Source organism: Staurois parvus, unplaced genomic scaffold, assembly GCF_062004578.1.
Source record: "Staurois parvus isolate SC_StPar_1 unplaced genomic scaffold, SC_StPar_1.0 ptg000132l, whole genome shotgun sequence".
NCBI classification, from domain to species: Eukaryota; Metazoa; Chordata; class Amphibia; order Anura; family Ranidae; genus Staurois; species Staurois parvus.
In genome coordinates this window covers 1,268,930-1,291,860 of record NW_028317928.1, presented here as the reverse complement: position 1 = coordinate 1,291,860, position 22,931 = coordinate 1,268,930, and the positions used below count along the sequence as shown (strand labels likewise).

Genomic DNA, 22,931 nt, shown 5'->3' with positions numbered 1-22,931 from the left:
GAAGACAATCATGCACACTGGACGTTACACAGCACAGCCTATCTGGCAGGGTAGAGGACCTGATTTTGTGTCTGCTGTTATAACCCAACTCCAGGAAAAATTAAGTGTAGATAGAGCAATGTGCATCAATTAACTTACTCCTCAGTCTTGATCCCAACACCTCTTCTGTCACTTTAGTGCAATGGGTCAAAGTCATAGTTTCTTCTAGGAGCAAAGCTAATATACTGTCCCGGGGACCAAACATCTTTCCCTGCTTGTTATTTTCTGGGACAATGGTCTCCTCACTGCCCCCATGAGTTCTCCTGCCTTTGGAGCCTATGAGAGAGGACCTGACCACTGGAAGTGTGCCTCCACCAATAGGGGGCAGTGATTTGTACACCAGTAGAAGGACCCCAGGAAAGAGAAGAAGAGAGAAGGATAATCACTTTATTTATTTATTTTGTTTAAATTGAAGCACTTACACTGCTAGCAATTAACAAAAACCAAAGCAAAACCTTGAATACTTAAGTTATTTATTAAATTGACCACTTTACATCCACCCTTTAGCAGTTTTACTGCTACAGGGTGACTCCCCTTTGCAAAATCACACACACACACATATATATATATACGCTGCTGGTGGATCTCTTCTGCTGAGCTGCTGAGAACTGTCACAGCAGAAGCCGATCTGGAAGTCCCAGCGAACGGACCCGCAGATTGTTGGGCAGGGGGGAAGAACAGAGCTGTGCCTCACAGCTATGTTGTGACACGGGAAAGTGATGGATCGTGTGTCCCTGCAGAGCTGGGAACACGATCTATCACTTGCTCTTGTACCAGCACCACCTAGTATACACCAAGCACATAGCTAGGCACACACCGAAGCCTTTGATCACCCTAGATGTTAACCCCTTCCCAACCAGTGTCATTAGTACAGCAATCAGTGTATATTTTTAGCACCGATCACCATATTAGTGTCCCTTGTTCCCACAAAGTATCAGTTGGTGTAAAAATGTCCGCCGCAATGTCGCAGTCCCACTATAAGTCATTGATCGCCCCATTACTAGTATTAAAAAAAAACAAACACGTATATGTCCCATAGTTTGGGACATTTTTAATCAAGATACACTTATTGGGATTTTTTTTACCAAAAATATGTAGCAGAATACATTTTGGCCTAAATTTATGAAGAATTTTGATTTTAAAATTTTTTTTATTTGATATGCTTTATAGTAGAAAATAAAAAATATTAGTTTTTTTTCAAAATTGTCAGTCTTTTTTTATTTATAACACAAAAAAGTAAAAACCGCAGAGTGGATCAAATACCCCTGAAAGAAAGTGCTATTTGTGAGGAGTAAAGGAAAATTTTTATTTTGGGTACAGTGTTGCATGAACGTGCAATTGTCAGTTTAAGTAACACAGCGCCATAATGCAAAAAATGGCTTGGTCGGGAAAGGGGGGGGGGGGGGGTAAATCTTCTGGAGCTGAAGTGGTTAATGAATTTATGCATTCATTTATGTATTTTGTATCTGTCTAGGCTTCAGCTTTCAGTTATCTAATTTTTTATTATTCTTTTTTTTAGCCCTTCCTGCAGTGCTCTAGCAAACGTTCCTGACACCGAACTTTACAAAAATGTAAAGCTGTACAAAAACGTACGTATGCTCCAACATATATGTGACGGGAGTGCCTTTTGGGGGTGGGGGGACCCCTGTCTCATCTCCCCATATCCCTATTATGTGTAAGTCACCCTATGCCTGTTAGGGGTACAGGGTGGAATGTTCTAATATTGGGGTGGGGGGGTGTTCTTTGTTCATTGCCATGCGGCTACATCCCATTGTTCTATTGTGTGTCTTGCTTGGGAGCAAACTGTTATGGGATGTATGGGTTGTGTATTGTCTACTGCCACATTGTGTGTCTGGCTTGGGAGCAAACTATTATGGGATATATGTGTTTGTACTGGCTTGGTGGGGGGTGTTTCCGACAGCCCTTCCTCCTGATGGGACGGCCTGCTGATGTGTTTCCTGTTACTGGGTATATTTCCCTGCCCTGTGTATATATCTTGTATCTATGTTAAAATAAAGCAGTCCATTTCCTGTTTTAATACGAGTCTGGTGCTGTCTCGTCTTGTATGGTCAGCGGTGGTGTCCGTGCATCTGTGTTCAGACAGGGAAGCGGGGGTCTAACGGAAATACCCTAGTGCAGTCAGGGTCCGGTTCCGTTACAATATATTTTATGGTCTAAATCCAATAAGACATAGAAAACACTACGATTCAAATCCATAACTTGTTTCTTTTCCAGCTTGTAGAGCCAGATGGAGTGAAAATCATCCGGTTTTCCAGTGGTATCTTTTATGGTAACATTGAAGGGCTGAGAAGCGGCATTAAACGAATCGTAAGTTAGACGATCGTACATGTTTCTATCAAAAATAAATGTAAAATTCAACTCTGAATTTTCAACTCTGAAGTGAATTCTCCCCTACACTGAAAAATCCAAAAATATTTTTTCTCCTGCACTTGTCGGTCCTTACTGCAATATTCTAGATGGCTGCATGGCGTTTTCAGGGCGAGTTTCCTGAAAATGCCATGGGATAGCCCTGGAATGCACTCAGATATGAAGTGGCTGTAAAGATGATGCAGGCGATCAGCAGCACTAAAATGCATCAAAAGAATGGAAAAGGGTGAAAACAAATATTTTAAAAATGGCAGTTGTTTATGATGTCATTTATGTAGGGTGTACATTTCTTTTACATTTAAACATTTGCCATGTTTTTTTTTTCCATTAAAGTAGGAACTATAGGAAAAACGTTTTTTTGTTCATTTCAGATCTCGGATTTGCCATCTGTGCCCCATTGCGTAGATTTTCCTTCACTTCCAGTACCACAGCAAAAACAGGAAGTGAGAGGAAATCTCTGCAAATTAGGGAAATTCTTTGGGGACCCCTCCTGGTCACCAGAACTAGTGTCTCCATTGGAAGATTTCTGCTCTATTACTTTTCTGGGGACAACTCACAATTTGGGTTTTTCTTTTACTTTCACTTTCAATGGTAATGGTGAACAAATAGAGAGGGCCAAACCTCCCCAACAGAGGCACAGACAGCAATAGCAGGTTTCTAGTCCCTCTCCAGTCTTTCCAAAACTTAAATAAAGGTTTTGCCTTTTAGTTATACTTTAACCACTTCCTGTCCGGACACTTTTACCCACTTCCTGTCCAGGCCAATTTTCAGCTTTCAGCGCTATCACATTTTGAATGACAATTGCGCGGTCATGCAACACTGTACCCATATGAATTTTTTAGCATTTTTTTGAGACAGATAAAGCTTTATTTTGGTGGTATTTATTCACCACTGGGATTTTTATTTTGTTTGCTATATAAATGAAAAAGTCCAAAAATTTTGAAAAAAAGTGTATTTCTTATGTGAATCACTGATTGGCCAATCAGTGATCACATGATCGGGACCTCGCACAGAGGTCCCGTCTGACGATCGGTGTTCCACTGTGTCCGGAGGACACAGTGGGCACTGAATCGCGGTGCTGCGCGCTCCCAGGGAGTGAGCACAAGCAGGGGGCAGGGGGGCCGTTTATAAACAGCCACCCGACCCTGCACTGCCACCGTCTGGCCGTTTATATACAACAGCCGGACGGAAGGTGGTTAAGTACTTGTCTTAGTATTTTCATCCTTTCCTGCATCTAAGGGCTCATGTACACAGCAGCTGATAAACTCACGTTTAGGAGCTGTTCAGGGGTTTTTTAAGCAGCCCCTCAACTCTCCCTAATGTTTTCCTATATGTCTGTGTCCACGTCTTCGTTTACAGTTGTTTACAGGCATTTAAGTTTACAGTTGTTTTTTTGAACGCAGAAAACTTGCGTTCAGCAGTTGATTTTATCAGCATTCAAAACGCAAAGCGCTTGTAAACGCGGATGAATGCATCTAAACACGGCAAATCGCATTTAGAAGCATTTGCGTCTGAAAATGTTTTCTTAACTCTTCCAGTTTCCGATGCTGTCCAGAGCCTTTTTTCATAATGAAAAATGCATGCAAAGCATTTTCAAGGTGCTCAGATGAACAAAACACTGAACACAGGATGTCCCTACCAAGCTTGTCACACATTGTAATGACCAATTCAAACCTCAGACCTCTCCCATCATTGGAAATAAAAGATATGTTAATGACCAATTCACACCTCAGACCTCTCCCGCCCTTGGTAACAAAAGATATGTTAATGACCATTCACACCTCAGACCTCTCCCATCCTTGGAAACAAAAGATATGTTAACCTATGGCCAAATGGCGGGCGGCAAATGTCATCAGCGTTTCGGGTGGATGCCATATGGCGTCCTCCCGCACATCCGCTGATTGCGCTCCTGCAGATTGGCGCAGCGGCGCGATCTGTCACCAGCCGTGTACCTCGGACACGGCCGATGACAGATCTGAGTATCGGCCCCGTTGCCGGTACCATGTGACCTGCTGTGACCAATCACAGCAGGTCACATGACAGTTGTATACAATGGATGGCTTCATTCATGCCATCCATTGTATACTACTGCCTAGCTGTGAATGGTCACAGCTAATCACATGCACATGTCATGTGATTAGCTGTGGCCAAATCACAGCTAAGCACAAAAAAAAAACCCTGAATGAATCGATGTCATTCAGGTAAATGCTTGCTTATAGCAAAGTAATTCTTTGCTATAAGCAAATTGTGTAAAAAAACAAAAAAAAAAATACTGATCACTTCCCCAAAGTAGTACAATGTTACTATGGTAACATTGTACTACTTTGGTCATAGTGAAATATGAAAAAAAAATCTTGAAAAAAAGAAAAAACATTTAATAAAAAATAAAAAAAAATAAAAAAATATATATAATTTTTATTTTTTCATACTGTCACCAGTCAGTGTCCCTGATCACCGCCATGCCAGTTATATGATGACGCTGTACTGCATTGGTGACAATATGTCACCAAAGACGTAGCAGAATACATCTCGGCCTAAATTTATGAAGAACAATTATTTATTTGCAAACTTTTATAACAGAAACAAAGAAAAACTTTTTTTTTTTTCAATATTTTTGGTCTTTTTTTGTTAATTTAGCAAAAAAAAAAAACCCCAGTGGTGATTAAATACCACCAAAAGAAAGCTATAGTTGTGTGAAGAAAATGATAAAATTTTAGTTTGGGTACAATGTTGTATGACCGCGCAATTGTCATTCAAAGTGTGAGAGCGCTGAAACCTGAAAACTGGCCTGGGCAGGAAGGTGTAAAAATGCCCGGTATTGAATTGGTTAATGACCATTCAGACCTCTCCCACCCTTGGAAACAAAAGATATGTTAATGACCATGCACACCTCATACCTCTCCCACCCTTGGAAACAAAAGATATGTTAATGACCATTCCCACCTTAGACTTCTCCCACCCTTGGAAACAAAAGATATGTTAATGACCAATTCACACCTTAGACCTCTCCCACCCTTGGAAACAAAAGATATGTTAATGACCATTCACACCTCAAATCCCTCATAAAGATCCCCTGCCAGGTGGCCTTAATGACTCCCACCAGACACCTTTCCTACCCTTGGAAACAAAAGATATGTTACTGAGCAACTCGCACCTAATTATCTTAACACATACCGCTGTCTCTGCTTCTGTTCTCTGTATTTCTCTGAAACAGTCTGAAATAGTTCATAATTTACCACTTTTAAGTGCATTCTGGGCATTTGGGAGGTTCTGCTGTGCTTATCTTTAAAAAACGCTTCTAAACGCAAACGCGCATAAACGAATTATGTAAACGCGGCTAAACAGACATTTTTAACCTACGTTGCTTGAGGTACTGAGCTCTATAGACAGTGGGCTTGAAAGGGAGACTAGAGCTCCACCTATTGGGTTGAAAGGAAAGTTTTCAAGATTATATTTAATATAGAAATGTCACCGGTGTTCATTAATAATGCTTGCATTTGGCAGGTTGGATTTGATTGCGTTCGAGTTTTCACAAAAAGGACAAAAGCCCTTCGGAAGATTCATAAACTTATCAAGAAAGGAGAGCTGACAACCACAAGGGTGAGATAACATTCTTCATGTCTAATTATATGAGTTTGTAATGAATTTCGTGGTTAGGCCAATCATGGTTCAATCCTGCATGTGTCGGCGTGATGACATAGAAAAATTGATTTGTTAACCTGTTTCCACCCAGGTAATGATATGCTTTCATGGACGGCTAAGGTTTCTGTGCTGAGAGCACACTTACTGCATACTCCCAGAAACAGTGACCGAGCTGTCAAAGATAGCTCCTGGTCCCTAGTTATGATCTGGAGCTAGCAGGATTTGTGACCATTTTTGGTTGATAACCATTCACAGATGTCAAATGATTGGGCAGACGTTCCCACCCCCCCAGGCAAATTGGCCCAGTTAAAGGGACAGTGGGGTTGGGCAGGAAGGTATTAAAGTAAAAACTAGACAACAAAGAATTTTTGTGCAGTTTGAAGCTAGAATCACTGTTTTTCAAATGTTTTTATTTTACAGGTCAATAAAGGCGCTTAATGCTTAGAATGAACTGCCATTAACATGAACTAAACATATATATATATATATATATATATATATATATATATATATATTTTTTATTTTTAATATATTGAATACGGCTAAAATTGTAGTATTTCAAATATATGTCAATACATTTTGAATGTTTTTAAAATATATTTTTCTTCCATGTGGGAAGACTAGAAGTAAAATTAAATCTCCCCAATAGGGGTGAACAAAATAAAAATCTAAAATATTAATAAAAATAATATTATAAACTAAAAAACAATAATAATAAAAAATAACAAAAAAAATAAAATAATAATAATAACAATAGCAACAATAACATAAAGCCTGATAAAGGTTTCAACTCTTCCCTGCAATATCTAAAAAAAATTGTGGCATGGCTGGATTTCACTGGAGGCGGTAATAACACAGGTATCGGCTCCCTCAATAACATTCCTCTCTTACGCAGGACATTTTCCTATTTTTCTGTTCCTAATTTGGCTTACAATAGTGTGATAATAGATGTGATAATAGATAGATGTGTAAATGTAAATAAGATTGCTATTCCTACTGACAATGAAAAAAAACACATGGTTAGTATTTATCAAAGGAAAGGCCTCTGGCACCTATAGAACCATGGCTTCTGAGCCTAATTGTAAACCGGGACCTACCTAGACGTGAGACCCCCCTCCAGCGCTGCAACATTTGCAGTTTCCTTCATTGCTCCATCCATGGTGCTTCCATAATCTCCCAAATCTTCTTCTGGGATCAGGAGGCTTCATCTGCCTTGATTAGCTGGGCTGGGGTGATATAGCTCCCGTTCATGGGAGTTAATTAATCCCCACTTCCAGCCCGTGCTTCCCTGGCTCTCTTCTGTCATTTCTCCTTTGCAGGCTTCACTGCTCCAGGCTGCTCCCCCCTTGTCCCTGCAGTGAGTGCGGGGATGGGGGAAGGCACTTAGTAGCCCGGCACAGCATCCATGGAAAGACTGGCCTGGGGGAGAACAACTGAAGTCGGGGGGGGGCATAGCCCTCTCTAACACCCCCCTAGATCAGGCTGTGGCTGCACTCTAGGTGGCAGTGTGCCCTAGGCGGCTGCCTAGTTTGCCTAGTGGTAGCGCTGGCCCTGATTGAAGGTATTAAATATCATCTCATATATCTCTTCAGAATGGAGTTGTCAGTCCAGCTGGCATTGACAATCTGGGCTACGAGTCAGCTGATGATCCAGAAGACCCTGAAACTGAGAATGATGATGGAATTCAAACAAAGGAAGTGGAGATCCAAGTAGATTGGAATGCTGACCTACCTGTCAAAGTCTCCGTGCCCAAGGTGTCCATCCACAGCATCATATTTGACTTCAGCCAAATAACATTCCTGGATGTGGTGGCCGTCAAAATCCTAAAGCTGGTAAATATTCTATCTATCTATCTATCTATCTATCTATCTATCTATCTATCTATCTATCTATCTATCTATCTATCTATCTATCTATCTATCTATCTATCTATCTATCTATCTATCCATCTATCTATCCATCTTTCTATCTATCTATCTATCTATCTATCTATCTATCTATCTATCTATCTATCTATCTGTTATGACTCTGGCCTCGCTTCCCTCATTATTTGCTGAGAGTTGATGTTAGGGGAAACATTATGGCATATAGCTTTCGGTGTTGAAGAATTAGTAGCTATTTTTTTTAGGTGTGGGGCTTTATATTTTTTTGGCCTCCACTTCTATGCACGATAATGTAACTATATACAACAGTGTGGTTACTTTGATTTTATATACTGTGTATATATATATATATATATATATATATATATATATATATTTACAGTATCTCCTAGAAGTGAGTCCACCCCTCACATTTGTGTCAATATTTGATTCTCTCTTTTTATGTGAAGAAATTACACTTTGCTACAATGTGACATAGTGTACAGCTTGTATAACATGTAAATTTGCTGTCCCCTCAAAATACCTCAACACACAGTCATTAATGTCTAAACTGCTGGCAACAAAAGTGACTCCACCCCTAAGTGACAAGGTCCAAATTGGGCCCAAAGTGTTAATATTTTGTGTGGCCGCCATTATTTTCCAGCACTGCCTTAACCCTCTTGGGCATGGAGGTCACCAGAGCTTCACAGGTTGCCACTGGAGTCCTCTTCCACTCCTCTATGACGACATCACGGAGCTGGTGGATGTTAGAGACCTTGCGCTTCTCCACCTTCCATCTTCCACTCCTCCATGAGGACATCACGGAGCTTGTGCATGTTAGAGATCTTGCGCTCCTCCACCTTCCATCTTCCACTCCTCCATGATGACATCACGGAGCTGTTGGATGTTAGAGACCTTGCGCTCCTCCACCTTCCGTTTGAGGATGCCCCACAGATGCTCAATAGGGTTTAGGTCTGGAGACATGCTTGGCCAGTCCATCACCTTTACCCTCAGCTTCTTTAGCAAGGCAGTGGTGGTCTTGGAGGTGTGTTTGGGGTCGTTATCATGTTGGAATACTGCCCTGCGGTACAGGTTAAAGTGGTTGTAAACCTTTACACATAGTGAAGTGACTGGCCTCAGGTGATACACAGATATGAAACAAATCCTCCTACATATGTTGTATCTGTCTATCTGTCGCCTTCTCTTCTCTACAGCTGTTCAAAGTGCCGAATTTATAAAGCCGAAACCTCTCACTACAGAGCTCAGTGAGGAAAGCTCTGAGTTGATTGGGGAGAAGAGACACACCCCTCCCCACACAGCACACAGGAATAGAGCTAAGGCTGTCAATCTGCTGAAGGTCCCTCCCCTGTCACTATTATGTTCTTGGTGTCAAGAAAATTTGTCAGAAGTGACTCATGCTGATAACAGAGGAATGGGGCAGCATTCAGAAATGACACCTAGTGCTCCGGATTGATGCACGGACACACTATATGATTTGTTCATTTTTCATGTCTGGGGTTTACAACCACTTTAACAGCTTAAGGACCGCCCTATAGCAGATATACTGCTACAGGGTGGTACTGTGCGCAAAATCATGTATATATACGTAATTTTGCATTTTCAGGTAGGGGGGCAAATGGCCGCACACGCTGCTACACACCATTCGCTGCTGCGGATATCAATCACCGGGTCCTGGGCGGTAATTATCTACTGGTGCCCGGTGATTACCGACAATCACCGATGGGGAGAAAGACTGTTTTGTTTACAGTCTTCTTCCCTGTCAGCCCGAGCACACTGCTCGGGATGGCTGTGCTCGGCATAGCCATCCCGATCAGTGTGCTTACAGTAAAGCACACCCCCGCCCCCTAGTAAAACACTCCCAGCACATAGTTAACCCTTTGATTGCCCCTCAGATTAACCCCTTCCTGCCCAGTGTCATTAGTACAGTGTCAGTGCTTTTCTTTAGCACTGATCACTGTATTGGTGTCACTGGGGATGTCAGTGACACCAAGTTAGTTCCCCCCCAGTGTCAGAATGCCCGCTGCAGTCCCGCTAAAAGTTGATCGCCGTCATTACTAGTAGAAAAAAAAAACCCAGTATCTATACCACCATTTGTAGATGCTATAACTTTCACGTAAACCAATTAATTTACACGTATTTTTTTTTTTTTAGCAAAGACACGGAGCAGAATACATTTTGGCCTAAATTTATGACAAGATTTGATTTGTAAAATTATTTTACTGGACATGTTTAATAGCAAAAAGCCCAAAATATTGTTTTTTTTATTGCTAAAGCTTAATTGAACAAGCCGAGGTTAGAATCTGATTGGTTACCATGCACAGCTGCACCTGATTCTGAGTGAACCTGTTTTAGTAAATCTCCCCCATTGTGTATTACCAGTTCTCCAAGGGGAAGCAAACTTTTGAGCACAACTATATATCTCCTTAAAAACTGAAAATGATTTTTGTTGCATCTTTCTCCATGTCGTACTTTGTGTCCGATCATGCGCGATCTTGCTCATTTGATTTTTCAAGGACAAATACTGCACTAATTAAATGGAAATTGCTTGTTCTGGTAACATTTTCCATCATGTCCCTTTGGAAACTTTTGTCTGAGCATTTGACATTTGCTCTCGAAAACGGTATACTACGACCAGGGGCGGACTGACCATTTAGCCACTCGGGCACTGCCCGAGGGCCCGGGGTCAGTATGAGGCCCCATGAGATGCCCCTGGTACCTTTCATAGGCTTTTTAGGGTGTGGTTTGAGTGTGGGCAAGGACACAGGGGCCCATGATTTCCTATTGCCCGGGGGCCCCATGAGTTGTCAGTCCGCCCCTGACTAACACAGAACAGAAAAATGAGCAATCAGTCTGAACACAGATATTTTACTATGATTTTCTAATAATGAGCATAGTTACATAATTAGTCTGGCTGAAAAAAAGACAAAAGTCCATCCAGTTCAACCATAAAATAAAATAAAAAAAGTTATAATCTTACACCCACAGTTGATCCAGAGGAAGACAAAAACAAACCCAGCAAAGCATGATCCAAGGAAAAAAAATCCTTCCTGATCCCCCGAGAGGCAATCGGATATTCCCTGGATTAACTTTACCTATAAATGTTATATCCAGTTATATTCTGTGTATCCAAGAAAGAATCCAGGACTTTCCTACAGCAATCCACTGAGCTGGCCACAACCAACTCTTGAGGGAGTCTTTGGTTTAGGAATGGTTTTAAACTCTTTCTGGTTTATCTTCCTATGTAAATTCAACCAAACAAAACGTCAGAGTCTGTTGCTTATTTCTTTGGAAGTGTCATGTGGTAGCACATGTGGTAGGACATGACAAATAGAGTCAGGGGAATAGACCTCTCATGAAGAGGACCTGTGCATAAAAATCCCACCGCTAAATTTTTCTTACTAGTTTCATATATACTGTCTATATTTCAATATCCTGCATGGAACAAAAAAGATGTATGTTATGTGTGATGTCTTTTCCAGATATATAAAGAATTCAAGAGAATTGATGTAGATGTTCACATCGCAGCTTGTGAAGGTAGGTATTACCGCCAGTCTAATCAGTCAATCATAGAGAGATGTCAAAGTTTATTCACACACACAATCCAGTAAAAAAAAAAATCAATCTTTCGTTATTTAACCTGCTAAATTAATCAATGCTGATATTGAACTGCTTGCTTTGGGTTATTGTGTACTTCTTCACCTTTTACAGATGCCGTACTCAGAAAAATGGAAATGTGTTCCTTCTTTGACGATGTAATCAAGTATGATATCTTCTTCCTTACGGTCCATGATGCTGTCCTACATATAGAAAATGAAAAGAAGTATAAACCTGGGCACGATCCCCTACTAGAAAAGGTATACAGATCTCCAAAATGTTATATTTCATTGACAAGGCGTCCTACCGAAAAAACATGTTAGCATAATACTATGGGATACAGAAAAGCCATGGCTGAAATCATGGAATGAGGAAAACATCAGAGAGTGCGATCTAAGTGCGGCAAAACTGATATTTATTGGTAAAAAAAATAAAAATGGCAACTCACATGTAGTAAAAACATATGCACGTACCATGTGGACTAAAGCTGTCATCTGTATGATGGTGTGCAGTGGGAATCCAGTCCAAGAGTTAAGCACCTCCACCGGCCCGAGCCTGGTAGGCCAATCTGAAAACAGTCAATTGTGACATCAGATGCCCAGGAGCATCAAGGGGGCAAGGCTGCATGGTTCAAGGTTGCTCTGCCTCTTCCTCAAGCCTCTCAAAGGCTGTCAGGGGTTCTAACCTTTCCACACTCTATCCACAAAATTTATTATAGATACAGTTTAATGCTCCTCAAATCGGATGCTCCTATAATATACAGCATACATTACCTACATCTGACTGTCAACTTTGTCATACAGTTAAATCCCTACTCTGCCCCAAAGGCTCTTCCCCCTCATTTTCCAAACAGACAAATTAAACACAAATACCACTGCCATTTTATCACATACCTGGTGATGGAGGCCAATGGAGAGAGGGCTTCCCCTGCCGCTAAGTTCCGGACTCCCCTGAGAGTGGGACAGCGGGAAACAGGCCCAAAGTTGCACAGGTCACCTCTAGGAGTGCTGGTTGGTGGTCCACTCAGAAGCAAAGCTGGTGCACAGAGATAGTTCTGCAGACAGGAGGCACCTGTGTGTAATATGCAAGCCCTTCCGGGATTTAGATGTTCACTGTGTAGTCAGTTCAAACCAAGGTCAGGTACCAGGTGGGAATCAGAGCAGACGTAGTCAGATGAGGTAGCCGAGGTCATAGACAGAGGAGCAAGAGAGAGAGTATCCGTAAGCCAAGCCGAGGTCAGATCAGGGGTAAAGCAGAGTAGACAGGTCCAGGTGCAAGCCCAGTCAGTAACAAAAACTCAGGTCAGAATCACAGGAAACAGGAACCAGGCACAGGGCACGGGGAGCTAGAGACCATCCAGCAACTTGAGGAAGTGATGAGCCTCCTTACAAAGGCCGTCTGGCACCAGACTGAGGCTGATGTGTACTTCTGCGGCCATGCAGAGTACTGGCAGAAACGCCAGATCTTCCAGAACGTCTGCCGTGGACAGGACCCTGACACATTTAGTTAGAAATTACACAGATGATACAAATACCAGTCTTTAGAGGAGATTAAAGGAAGACAAAGGGAGCAATGGACAGAGGCAATGTCCGTAGCTCCAATTCTCTTCTAAATATATTAGCTGTGTATTTCATATCTGGCTCCTCTTCATTTGAAATTCTTTAAACTTCCCCGGTAACAGGCAAACTGGATTCTTGGTGAGACAAACACAGTACCCTTAAATGATGTGTTTTCTATTGTACCTGTAGACTTATCTCAAACCTCTTGATAAGATAAAGTTCTGACATTCCATTGTTGTATCCCCACTTTTGCCCATTCTCATTTCGGTGTTCTTGCATATGAGTTGGTAGGTAGCTCACCCCAAGCATAGTCTTTTGCACCTTCCAGCTGAGAGATTAGATCAGGGGTCTCCAAACGTTTTCAGTGAAGGGCAAATCTACTGTCCTTCAGATTTTAGGGGAGAAGATTGTGGCCAATTGGAAAAGAAAATGACCCATATTCAGTGGGAATTAACAAAGCCTCAGGTTTGGGGCTCAGTGGAAGTAAATAAACTACATAGCGCCTGAGGTCAGTAGGAGTGCTCCATTATTTATGTCAGTGGGAAGAATAGTGTCCCATCATTGGTATCAGTGGGAAGAATAATGTCCTATCATTGGTATCAGTGGGATGAATAGTGCCATATTGTTGGTATCAGTGGGAAGAACAGTGCTCTATCAACAGCGTAAAGGATAAGAGAAGTGCCCTATCATTGGTGTCAGTTGGAGAAATAGTGCCCCAATGTTGGTGTCAGTGGGAAGAATACTGCCCCATTGTTGTTGTCAGTGGAAGGAATAGTGCCCTATTGTGAGTGTCAGTGGGAGGACTAGTGCCCCATTGTTGGTGCCAGTGGGAAGAATAGTGCTCCATCATTTGTATCCTTGGGAGAAATAGTGCCCCATTATTAGTATCAGTGGGAGGAATAGTGCCCAATTGTTGGTGTCAGTGGGAAGAATAGTGCTCCATCATTGGTATCACTGGGAGGAATAGTGTCCCATTGTTGGTTTCAGTGGGAGGAATACTGCTTCAACGTTGTTGTTAGTGGAAGGAATACTTCCCCAGCATTGGTGTCAGTGGAGGTCATAGTGCTCCATTGTTTGTGTCAGTGGGAGGAACAGTGCTCCATCGTTGATGTCAGTGGGAAGAATAGTGCCCCATTGTTGGTGTCAGTGGGAAGAATAGTGCTCCATCATTTGTATCAGTGAGAGAAATAGTGCCCCATTGTTGGTTTCAGTGGGAGGAATACTGCTTCAGAGTTGTTGTCAGTGGGAGGAATACTGCCCCAGCATTGGTGTCAGTGGAGGTCATAGTGCTTCATTGTTTGTGTCAGTGGGAGGAACAGTGCTCCATCATTGGTGTCAGTGGCAGGAGTTATGCCCCATGGTGTAAGTGGGAGGAATAGTGCTCCATCGTTGGTGTCATTGGCAAGAGTTATGCTCCTTTGTTGGTGTCAGTGGGGGGAATAGTGCCTCATATTAGTGGGAGGCATAATGCCCCAAGAGCCAGATAAAGGTTAGCAAAGGGCCAGAGTTTGGAGACCACTGGTTTAGATCTCTAAACATCTCATTAATCATCACATAATATCTTTCAAAAAGCAAAGAGTCAGTCTGTCTGTTTTGTTGAAGGAGTTTTATTGACTAAGGATAAACAAGTCGGTGGTCGTAGAGGGAATAAAGATAATAAAGCTGTAAATGTCAACCTAATGAAAATTTTAAAATACTATGGTGAATTATCAAACTTGAAAATGAATCCCTCAAAATCATAGATATTAAATATTACAGTTTCAAAGTCAGAAAAACAGTGCTTACAGAAAGCCTTCCCCTTTGTATGGAAAGAGAGAGAATTAAGTTATTTAGGAGTAAAGCTTACCCCTTCCTTGAAAAAACTCTATCAAATAAATTATATTCCATTAATAAACAAACTAAAGGAAGAAATAAGGAGAATAGCTATAGTATCACTATCATGGATGGGTCCTATAAATATCATAAAGATGGTGATAGTTCTGAAGATCCTGTATATGTTCCACATGCTTCCACTATATTTGCTGGAGTCTTTTTTTAAGATCATAAGGAAGATGATAAGTAAATATATTTGGGCAAACAAAAAAACAAGGGTAAGTTACGAAATATTATGTAGAGAAGAGATAGAGTTAATGGAGGTTTAGGCGTGCCAGATTTTAGGAGATACTACCATTCTGTGTTGATCTCACGAATAGTAGAGAGGATGTATAATACACAAGGGAAAATGTGGGTAAAAATTAAAAATACATTAAGTGGGTCACAGTTAGATAAAATAATATGGCTTCCACAACAATACCGAATTTGTTTGGAAAATATAAGCACATTAACAGGGAATGTTATAAGAGAATGGGATGGAATTCATAGGCAAATGGGATGGGAGTGTAGCACACAGGCAACGACCACAGAGTTCACCTTTATGTTGAAGGGGGTGGGGGATTGAGGGAACTATCACACATACAGTATATGATGGGAATGCCCAAAAATCCAAGAGTTTTGGCAAGGAATAATACAACAAGTTCAGGAGAGAACGGGAACTGTCATACCAAACAACCCTTGGGCCTGTATATTTCATAATGTGGATTTTACAGTAAAGCAATACAAGAACATGGTAATATTTAATTTAATAAATGCAGCCAAACGTCTGATTCCGAGATTTCGGCAGAGTAAAGAAATCCCCAAAATAAAAGATTGGATTAACTGAGTGGAATACATATACAGGATGGAGGAACTTTACCATATTGGAGAGGATAAAATTTAAAAATTCAGAAAAACCTGGGAGAGTTGGACAAGCTATAAAACAACTAAGAGTTATGAAGAATTGAAAGGAATATGATATGGAAGAGTGAAGTTTCCCATTTGGTTTATTGAATACACTTGAGAGGAGGGGTAGGAAGTGGTGGATGGAAAATAGAGGTTACTAGAAGACCTGGGTGACCTAGGGGGGGAGTTGGGTGGAGGGTGGAAGAGAAAGGTTTTTGTAAAAAAAAATATTTTGATATAGGAAATGTATTATTTTAATATCTGAAATAATGTTGTTTTAAAATTAATAAAAGATATAATATAAAAAAAATAAAAAATCATCAGATAATATCTTACCAAAAGCAAAGAGTCAGTCTGTCTGTTTTGTTGAAGGAGTTGTATTGTCTAAGGATAAAAAAGATGGTGGTCGTAGAGGGAATGAAGATAATAAAGTTGTAAAATTCAGAAAATGTGTCTGTGCTGTGCAGTTCATCCTATAAATCATCTTGCATCTTTTTACTGCTCTTTTTAACCAAATACATCTTACAAACTAGCATGGATTCTATAGATTGTGACAGGTGCTCTTTAGCAAGTTGCAGCTCTCATCAAGCTATGAGCTGATGTAGAAGCACAAATGATATGGAAAATATAGAGCTAGTAACATAAAAGGTGAATGTGAAAAAACATAAGTATTTTATTAAATCTTTTTTTCTTTAGATCTCACTTATGAAGGAATCTGATGCGTATCTGCCAGACTACCAGGAGCTACAGGAACCAGACGAGGTTAGTGCCATTGCCATATCTCCTGTTGATGGAACATGTTGTCCTTACTGCTTGAAGGGACACTATCATGAGAGGTTAATGGAGGCTATCTTTATTGATCTCATAGAGAATGCTAGTTCCCTGGCTGTCATTCTGATGCTTTGACTTCAGTGCTATTTGAATGGTTGACCTGGAACATGTTTAGAGATAAAAAAGTTTTGATATTTTTCTGACACTCATTTGCAGCATGCTTTTTCCAGGACTGAAACATACTGAAATTAGGCACACCTAGGCAATATTTTCACAAGGAGGCCTGCAGTGGCATGACTAGGGTACAACAGATGTACACCACCAAAGTGCCGATGGCATATTCCACAACTTCTTTTACTCAAATAAGGAGCCCGACACCAACATGGAGAAAATCAGCCATATTGGCCATTTATGAACAAACATACCAAAATAACATTCCTTAAAAATAATAATCAACTAACCACAACGTAAAAAGTTTGCTGATCTTAGGAGGCATCAAATAACCAGAATCAGATTGTATCTGTGTTGCTACTTAACTTGCTACTTAACTATCCCCAGCCGCATTACACTGGCTCGGGGACCAATCCACCACTCCGCAGATAAGTCCATGTTACCACCTCCCAGATAACACACAACGAACTGGGATCCAACAGAGGACGCCATACCTTAGAAGGGTGCTTACTATGAACTGTTACTGAAAGTTCTTAATGACTCAGAAGACCCCAACCAGAAATAACTTAAACCAGCACAAAACATATCCAAACAGGGCGGGAGGGTGGGAAGAATCCTTCTTGTCTGATGGCTCCAATTGCTTTGCCGCCTTCTAAATCCCACCCCCATCTACTACAGCTTTTGGCCTACCCACCCACTACAATTAAGCCCATCAGGTACCCATCCTTCCTATGATAACACTAACTTTTAACATATCATGTTCCCTCCTGTCCCTCTAGTCATGTAGCCCTATGCTCATTTTTGTTTTTTGTGCTTTGGGCCTATTTTCCCCAATACACCTATGATTGGACTGTGTCACTTTAAAGGCCACATACATTAACCCTAATCCCTACCTGTGGTATCTATGAGCCTTTAACTGCCAGGCATGTGTGCATAAACTGGAATCTTATCCAATACATGCTTCTTGTCAGCATGTCATACCCGAAGAGGCCTGAGATGGTAAATAACTTACCAACTTACCATGCCTTGTTCTGCACTGTGTCTATGTTTGGAGGTAGCCATCTTGGTTCACTGATGACTGGTGGTCTTATAACTAGAAATGGGGAAATGATCAAGAAGCAGCAGGAGAGGTGCAGGAAGATCAGATCCACAAAAGGGATGAAGCAAAAACAGGGATATCTCTGCACTGTGGTTCCTCAGGTAGAGCTTTCTCAGAAGTGACACCGCCAAATCTCACTTCATATCTGGAAAAAATAGCAGTTAGAGAGAGCAGTGCCTTAGATGATCTCACGCTGCAGATACACAGTGTATATACTGTATGTATATATATATATACTGTATATATATATATATATTGGAAGTGCACTGTTATTTTTCAGGAGGAATTCAAAAAGGTGGATTTTTCAGGCTACTACTTTGAAACAATTAACATTTTTAGATGTACCCTATAACATAGCAAATCAGAATCTTCATTTGCCAGTATGAGTGTGGAAATATGATGGACCAAATAATACTACTCACCTTTTCCGCTTTCCAGTGCTGTATGCTGCTTTCTTTTCCATCCTGAATCTCTAGTCTCTTTGAAGTTGAATGATGACCAGCATTATTCAACCCACTTCCTGAAAGTCTAGGTTGGGTGGCGTGTCTATGGCAGCCTGGGTTCACAGGAAGTGGATCCAATGATGCTGGTTGTCACTCACTGTACCCTGAACTGTGTGGTGCTTAGGAGGAATGACCACTCACCTCCACCGCTGAGAAGGAAGGACTCCTCCTGTCACTGAACCATTCTGAAGAAAAAGAAAAACTTAGTGGGGTTTTAGGATGTTTCTGCACGAAAGAATATCAATTAGAGCTGAACTTTATAATATATAGTACAATAATGTATTTTTTTTTGTGTAGACCCTAACTAAGGTATTTCTGTTACAGGCCATGAGAGCATTGGCATTCTGAAGAAAAACAAGAATTTACTGGTGGATATTGCCCAGTATGGACTCTATCATTATTCTCTTTGTTGTCTCATGTATAATTAAAATATTTCTACCAAAATGTATGTAATCAGTTACTTGTGGGTTTAAATACTTCTCTGGGGTATTTAAAAAAACAAAACAAAATGGGCCTCTGTATTAATCTGACTCTCTACTACTAAATTGTTATAATAGTGCAACCATCATTAATTTATTTGATTTACTAGCAAAAGTGTTAGGTTTGGGATATTACAAACATTAAAGTGCTTTGTTACAGAAATGTCAATAAGAAGTAATAACTGTGTGTATAGTTTTGTAGGGAAGTAAGAAATGAATGTTTTGTGTGTGCAAGAGGAAAGAGATGGAGGATAGTATATGAGGGAGATTAGTACAAAAGGTATAACAGTGAGCAGCATGTGCAGGAGAGGAGTGTAGAAGGTATAATGGTGAGTGGTATGTGTAGTAGAGTAGTGTTGAGGATATAATGGTGGATGGTATTTGTAGTAGAAGAGTGTTGAGGGTATAAGAATGGGTGGTATATGTAGTAGAGGAGTGTTGAGGTTATAAAGATGGGAAGTATGTGCAGTAGAGGAGTGCTTAGGGTATAAAGATGGATGGTATGTGTAGTAGAGGAGTGTTGAGAGTATAATGATTGGTGGTATGTGTAGAAGAGGAGTGTTGGGAGTATAATGATGGTGGTATGTGTAGCGGAGAACTGTTGAGGTTATAACAAAGGCTGGTATGTTTAGTAAAGGAGTGTTGGGATTATAATAATGGGTGGTATGTGTAGCAGAGAAGTGTTGAAGGTATAATGAAGGGAGGTATGTGTAGTAGAGGAGTGTTGGGGGTATAACAATGAGTGGTATGTGTAGCAGAGAACTGTTGAGGGTATAACAAAGGCTGGTATGTGTAGTAAAGGAGTGTTGGGGGTATAAAGAAGGGTGGTATGTGTAGTAGAGGTGTGTTGGAGGTATCACGAAGGGTGGTATGTTTAGCAGAGAAGTGTTGAGAGTATACTGAAGGGTGGTATGTGTAGTAGAGGAGTGTTGGAGGTATAACAATGGGTGGTATGTGTAGTAGAGGAGTGTTGGGGGTATAACGATGGGTGGTATGTGTAGTAGAGGAGTGTTGGGGGTATAATGATGGGTGGTATGTGTAGTAGAAGAGTGTTGGGGGTATAATGATGGGTGGTATGTGTAGTAGAAGAGTGTTGGGGGTATAATGATGGGTAGTATGTTTAGCAGAGAAGTGTTGAAGGTATACTGAAGGGTGGTATGTGTATTAGAGGAGTGTTGGAGGTATAACGATGGGTGATATTTTTGGCAGGGAAGTGTTCAGAGTATACCGAAGGGTGGTATGTGTAGTAGAGGAGTGTTGGAGGTATAACGATGGGTGGTATGTGTAGTAGAGGAGTGTTGGAGGTATAACGATGGGTGGTATGTGTAGTAGAGCAGTGTTGGAGGTATAACGATGGGTGGTATGTGTAGTAGAGCAATGTTGGAGGTATAACGATGGGTGGTATGTGTAGTAGAGGAGTGTTGGAGGTATAAATATGGGTGGTATGTGTAGTAGAGCAGTGTTGGAGGTATAACGATGGGTGGTATGTGTAGTAGAGGAGTGTTGGGGGTATAACGATGGGTGGTATGTTTAGCAGAGAAGTGTTGAGAGTATACCGAAGGGTGGTATGTGTAGTAGAGGAGTGTTGGAGGTATAACGATGGGTGGTATGTGTAGTAGAAGAGTGTTGGAGGTATAACGATGGGTGGTATGTGTAGTAGAGGAGTGTTGGGGGTATAACGATGGGTGGTATGTTTAGCAGAGAAGTGTTGAGAGTATACCGAAGGGTGGTATGTGTAGTAGAAGAGTGTTGGAGGTATAACGATGGGTGGTATGTGTAGTAGAGGAGTGTTGGAGGTATAACGATGGGTGGTATGTGTAGTAGAAGAGTGTTGGGGGTATAACGATGGGTGGTATCTGTAGCAGAGAAGTGTTGAGGGTATAACGAAGGGTGGTATGTGTAGTAGAGGAGTGTTGAGGGTATAACGGTAAGTGGTATATGTAGAAGAGAAGTGCAGATTATATGGCAGGGAAGGAGCTGTCACAGAACACATGGAAAGTTGGGAAGAGTGTGGAAGGAGCTTCAGTATAAACTAGTGCAGACACCGGGGTACCTGTATAACATGGGTGCAATCAGTGTGGTTCTGGTTCATCTTTCTTGGTTTACTACCTCTTACCATCAATTTAAACTCTTTGAGGAGTTTCTTTGCTGCCTGTACTTTTTTCTATAATTTCTTTTTTGGTGAAAGATGTCCCCTTTAGCTCAACCGTTATCCACACCCTTATACATATTCTATTTTTACCCGAAGGCTGGTATACTACCCTACATTCTCCCCCTGAAATTCACCAAAGACCCCTCTGGGCTCTGGAGATGCCCATTTTTGGCTTGCTGTCAGTGCCATTTCACAGGATCCCTTGAGTAGGAGCAACACACCTTTGCCATGTAGTATGTCTTCCTGATGAAACTCCTCATGAAACTCGTTGAAGAACTACTTACCATCCATACCTAATGTTTAATGTTATCATCAAAAGGTTATGTGTAACCCTTTGTTGTAATGAGATGTGTACACTGTATATAGTAGTTCCATAGTTAGTCTTGCTGAAAAACGACACAAGTCCACCTAGTCCAACCAATAAAACGGAAAAAAAAAATTATATCCTAAATAAACAATCCTATACCCACAGATGATCCAGGGGAAGGCAAAAAACCCAGTAAAGCATGATCCAATTTGCTTCAGCAGGGGAAAACTTCTTTCCTGGTCCCCCAAGATTAATCAGTTGTTGCCTGGATCAACTTTACCTATAAATATTAGTATCCAGTTAAATTGTGTACATTTAGGAAAGAATCCAGGACTTTTTTTAAAACAATCTACTGAGCTGGCCCAGCTCTTGCGGGAGGCTATTCCACATTTGCACTGCTCTTTCTGTGAAGAAATCTTTCCATATTTGGAGATTAAATCTCTTTTCAGACGTAAAGAGTGCCCCCTTGTCCTCTGTGATGACCTTAAAGTGAATAACTACACCGAGTTCACTATATAGACCACTTATGTATTATACATGGAGATCATATCTCCCCTTATGAATTATACATGGAGATCATATCTCCCCTTATGTATTATACATGGGGATCATATCCCCCCTTACGTATTATACATGGAGATCATATCCCCCTTTTGTATTATACATGGTGATCATATCCCCCCTTATGTATTATACATGGAGATCATATCTCCCCTTATGCATTATACATGGAGATCATATCCCCCCTTATGTATTATACATGAAGATCATATCTCCCCTTTTGTATTATACATGGAGATCATATCCCCCCTTATGTATTATACATGGAGATCATATCCCCCTTATGTATTATACATGGAGATCATATCCCCCCTTATGTATTATAAATGGAGATCATATCCCCTCCTTATGTATTATACATGGAGATCATATCCCCTCTTATGTATTATACATGGAGATCATATCCCCCTTATGTATTATACATGAAGATCATATCCCCCCTTATGTATTATACATGGTGATCATATCCCCCCTTATGTATTATACATGGAGATCATATCCCCCCTTATGTATTATACATGGAGATCATATCCCCCCTTATGTATTATACATGGAGATCATATCTCCCTTATGTATTATACATGGAGATCATATCCCCCCTTAATCACCTCTTCTCAAGAGAGAATAAATTCAGTTCCTCTAATCCACAGGTGTCAAACTGGCGGCCGTCCAGCTGTTGCCATACTACAATGCCTCTTATCAGTTTGGTTGCCCTTCTCTGCACTTTCGCCAGTTCCCCAATGTTCTTTTTGTGAATTGGTTCCCAAAATTTACCTGCATATCCCCTTAGTTGTACTCTCTCTAGTATGTATGATGCATGCATATTTGTAGCCCCCAAGTGCATAACTTTACATTTATCAACATTAAACTTAATTTGCCACAAAGGTACCCGATTAAACAGAGTATCAAGAGTGGCTTGTAAGTTGGAGACATTCTTTAAGGACAATAATCCACAGCATAGCATGGTGTCATCGTCAAACACTGAAACAGTACTTTTCATCCCAGACTCTATATCATTTATAAATA

General features: G+C 40.9%; 1 protein-coding gene across 1 annotated transcript in view; it reads left to right on the top strand.

The window, feature by feature from the left end:
* Positions 1-19,060, top strand: part of LOC149466123 (pendrin-like) — a 93,854-nt gene extending 74,794 nt beyond the window's left edge. Inside the window, exons 13-20 of the mRNA XM_089672890.1 lie at positions 1,559-1,628; positions 2,275-2,367; positions 5,932-6,027; positions 7,662-7,901; positions 11,432-11,486; positions 11,661-11,806; positions 16,559-16,624; positions 18,731-19,060. Coding sequence (XP_089529016.1) covers positions 1,559-1,628; positions 2,275-2,367; positions 5,932-6,027; positions 7,662-7,901; positions 11,432-11,486; positions 11,661-11,806; positions 16,559-16,624; positions 18,731-18,754 — 790 coding nt within the window. The 3' untranslated portion in view covers positions 18,755-19,060. The remainder of the gene's footprint in view (positions 1-1,558; positions 1,629-2,274; positions 2,368-5,931; positions 6,028-7,661; positions 7,902-11,431; positions 11,487-11,660; positions 11,807-16,558; positions 16,625-18,730) is intronic.
* Positions 19,061-22,931: the final 3,871 nt, after the last annotated feature.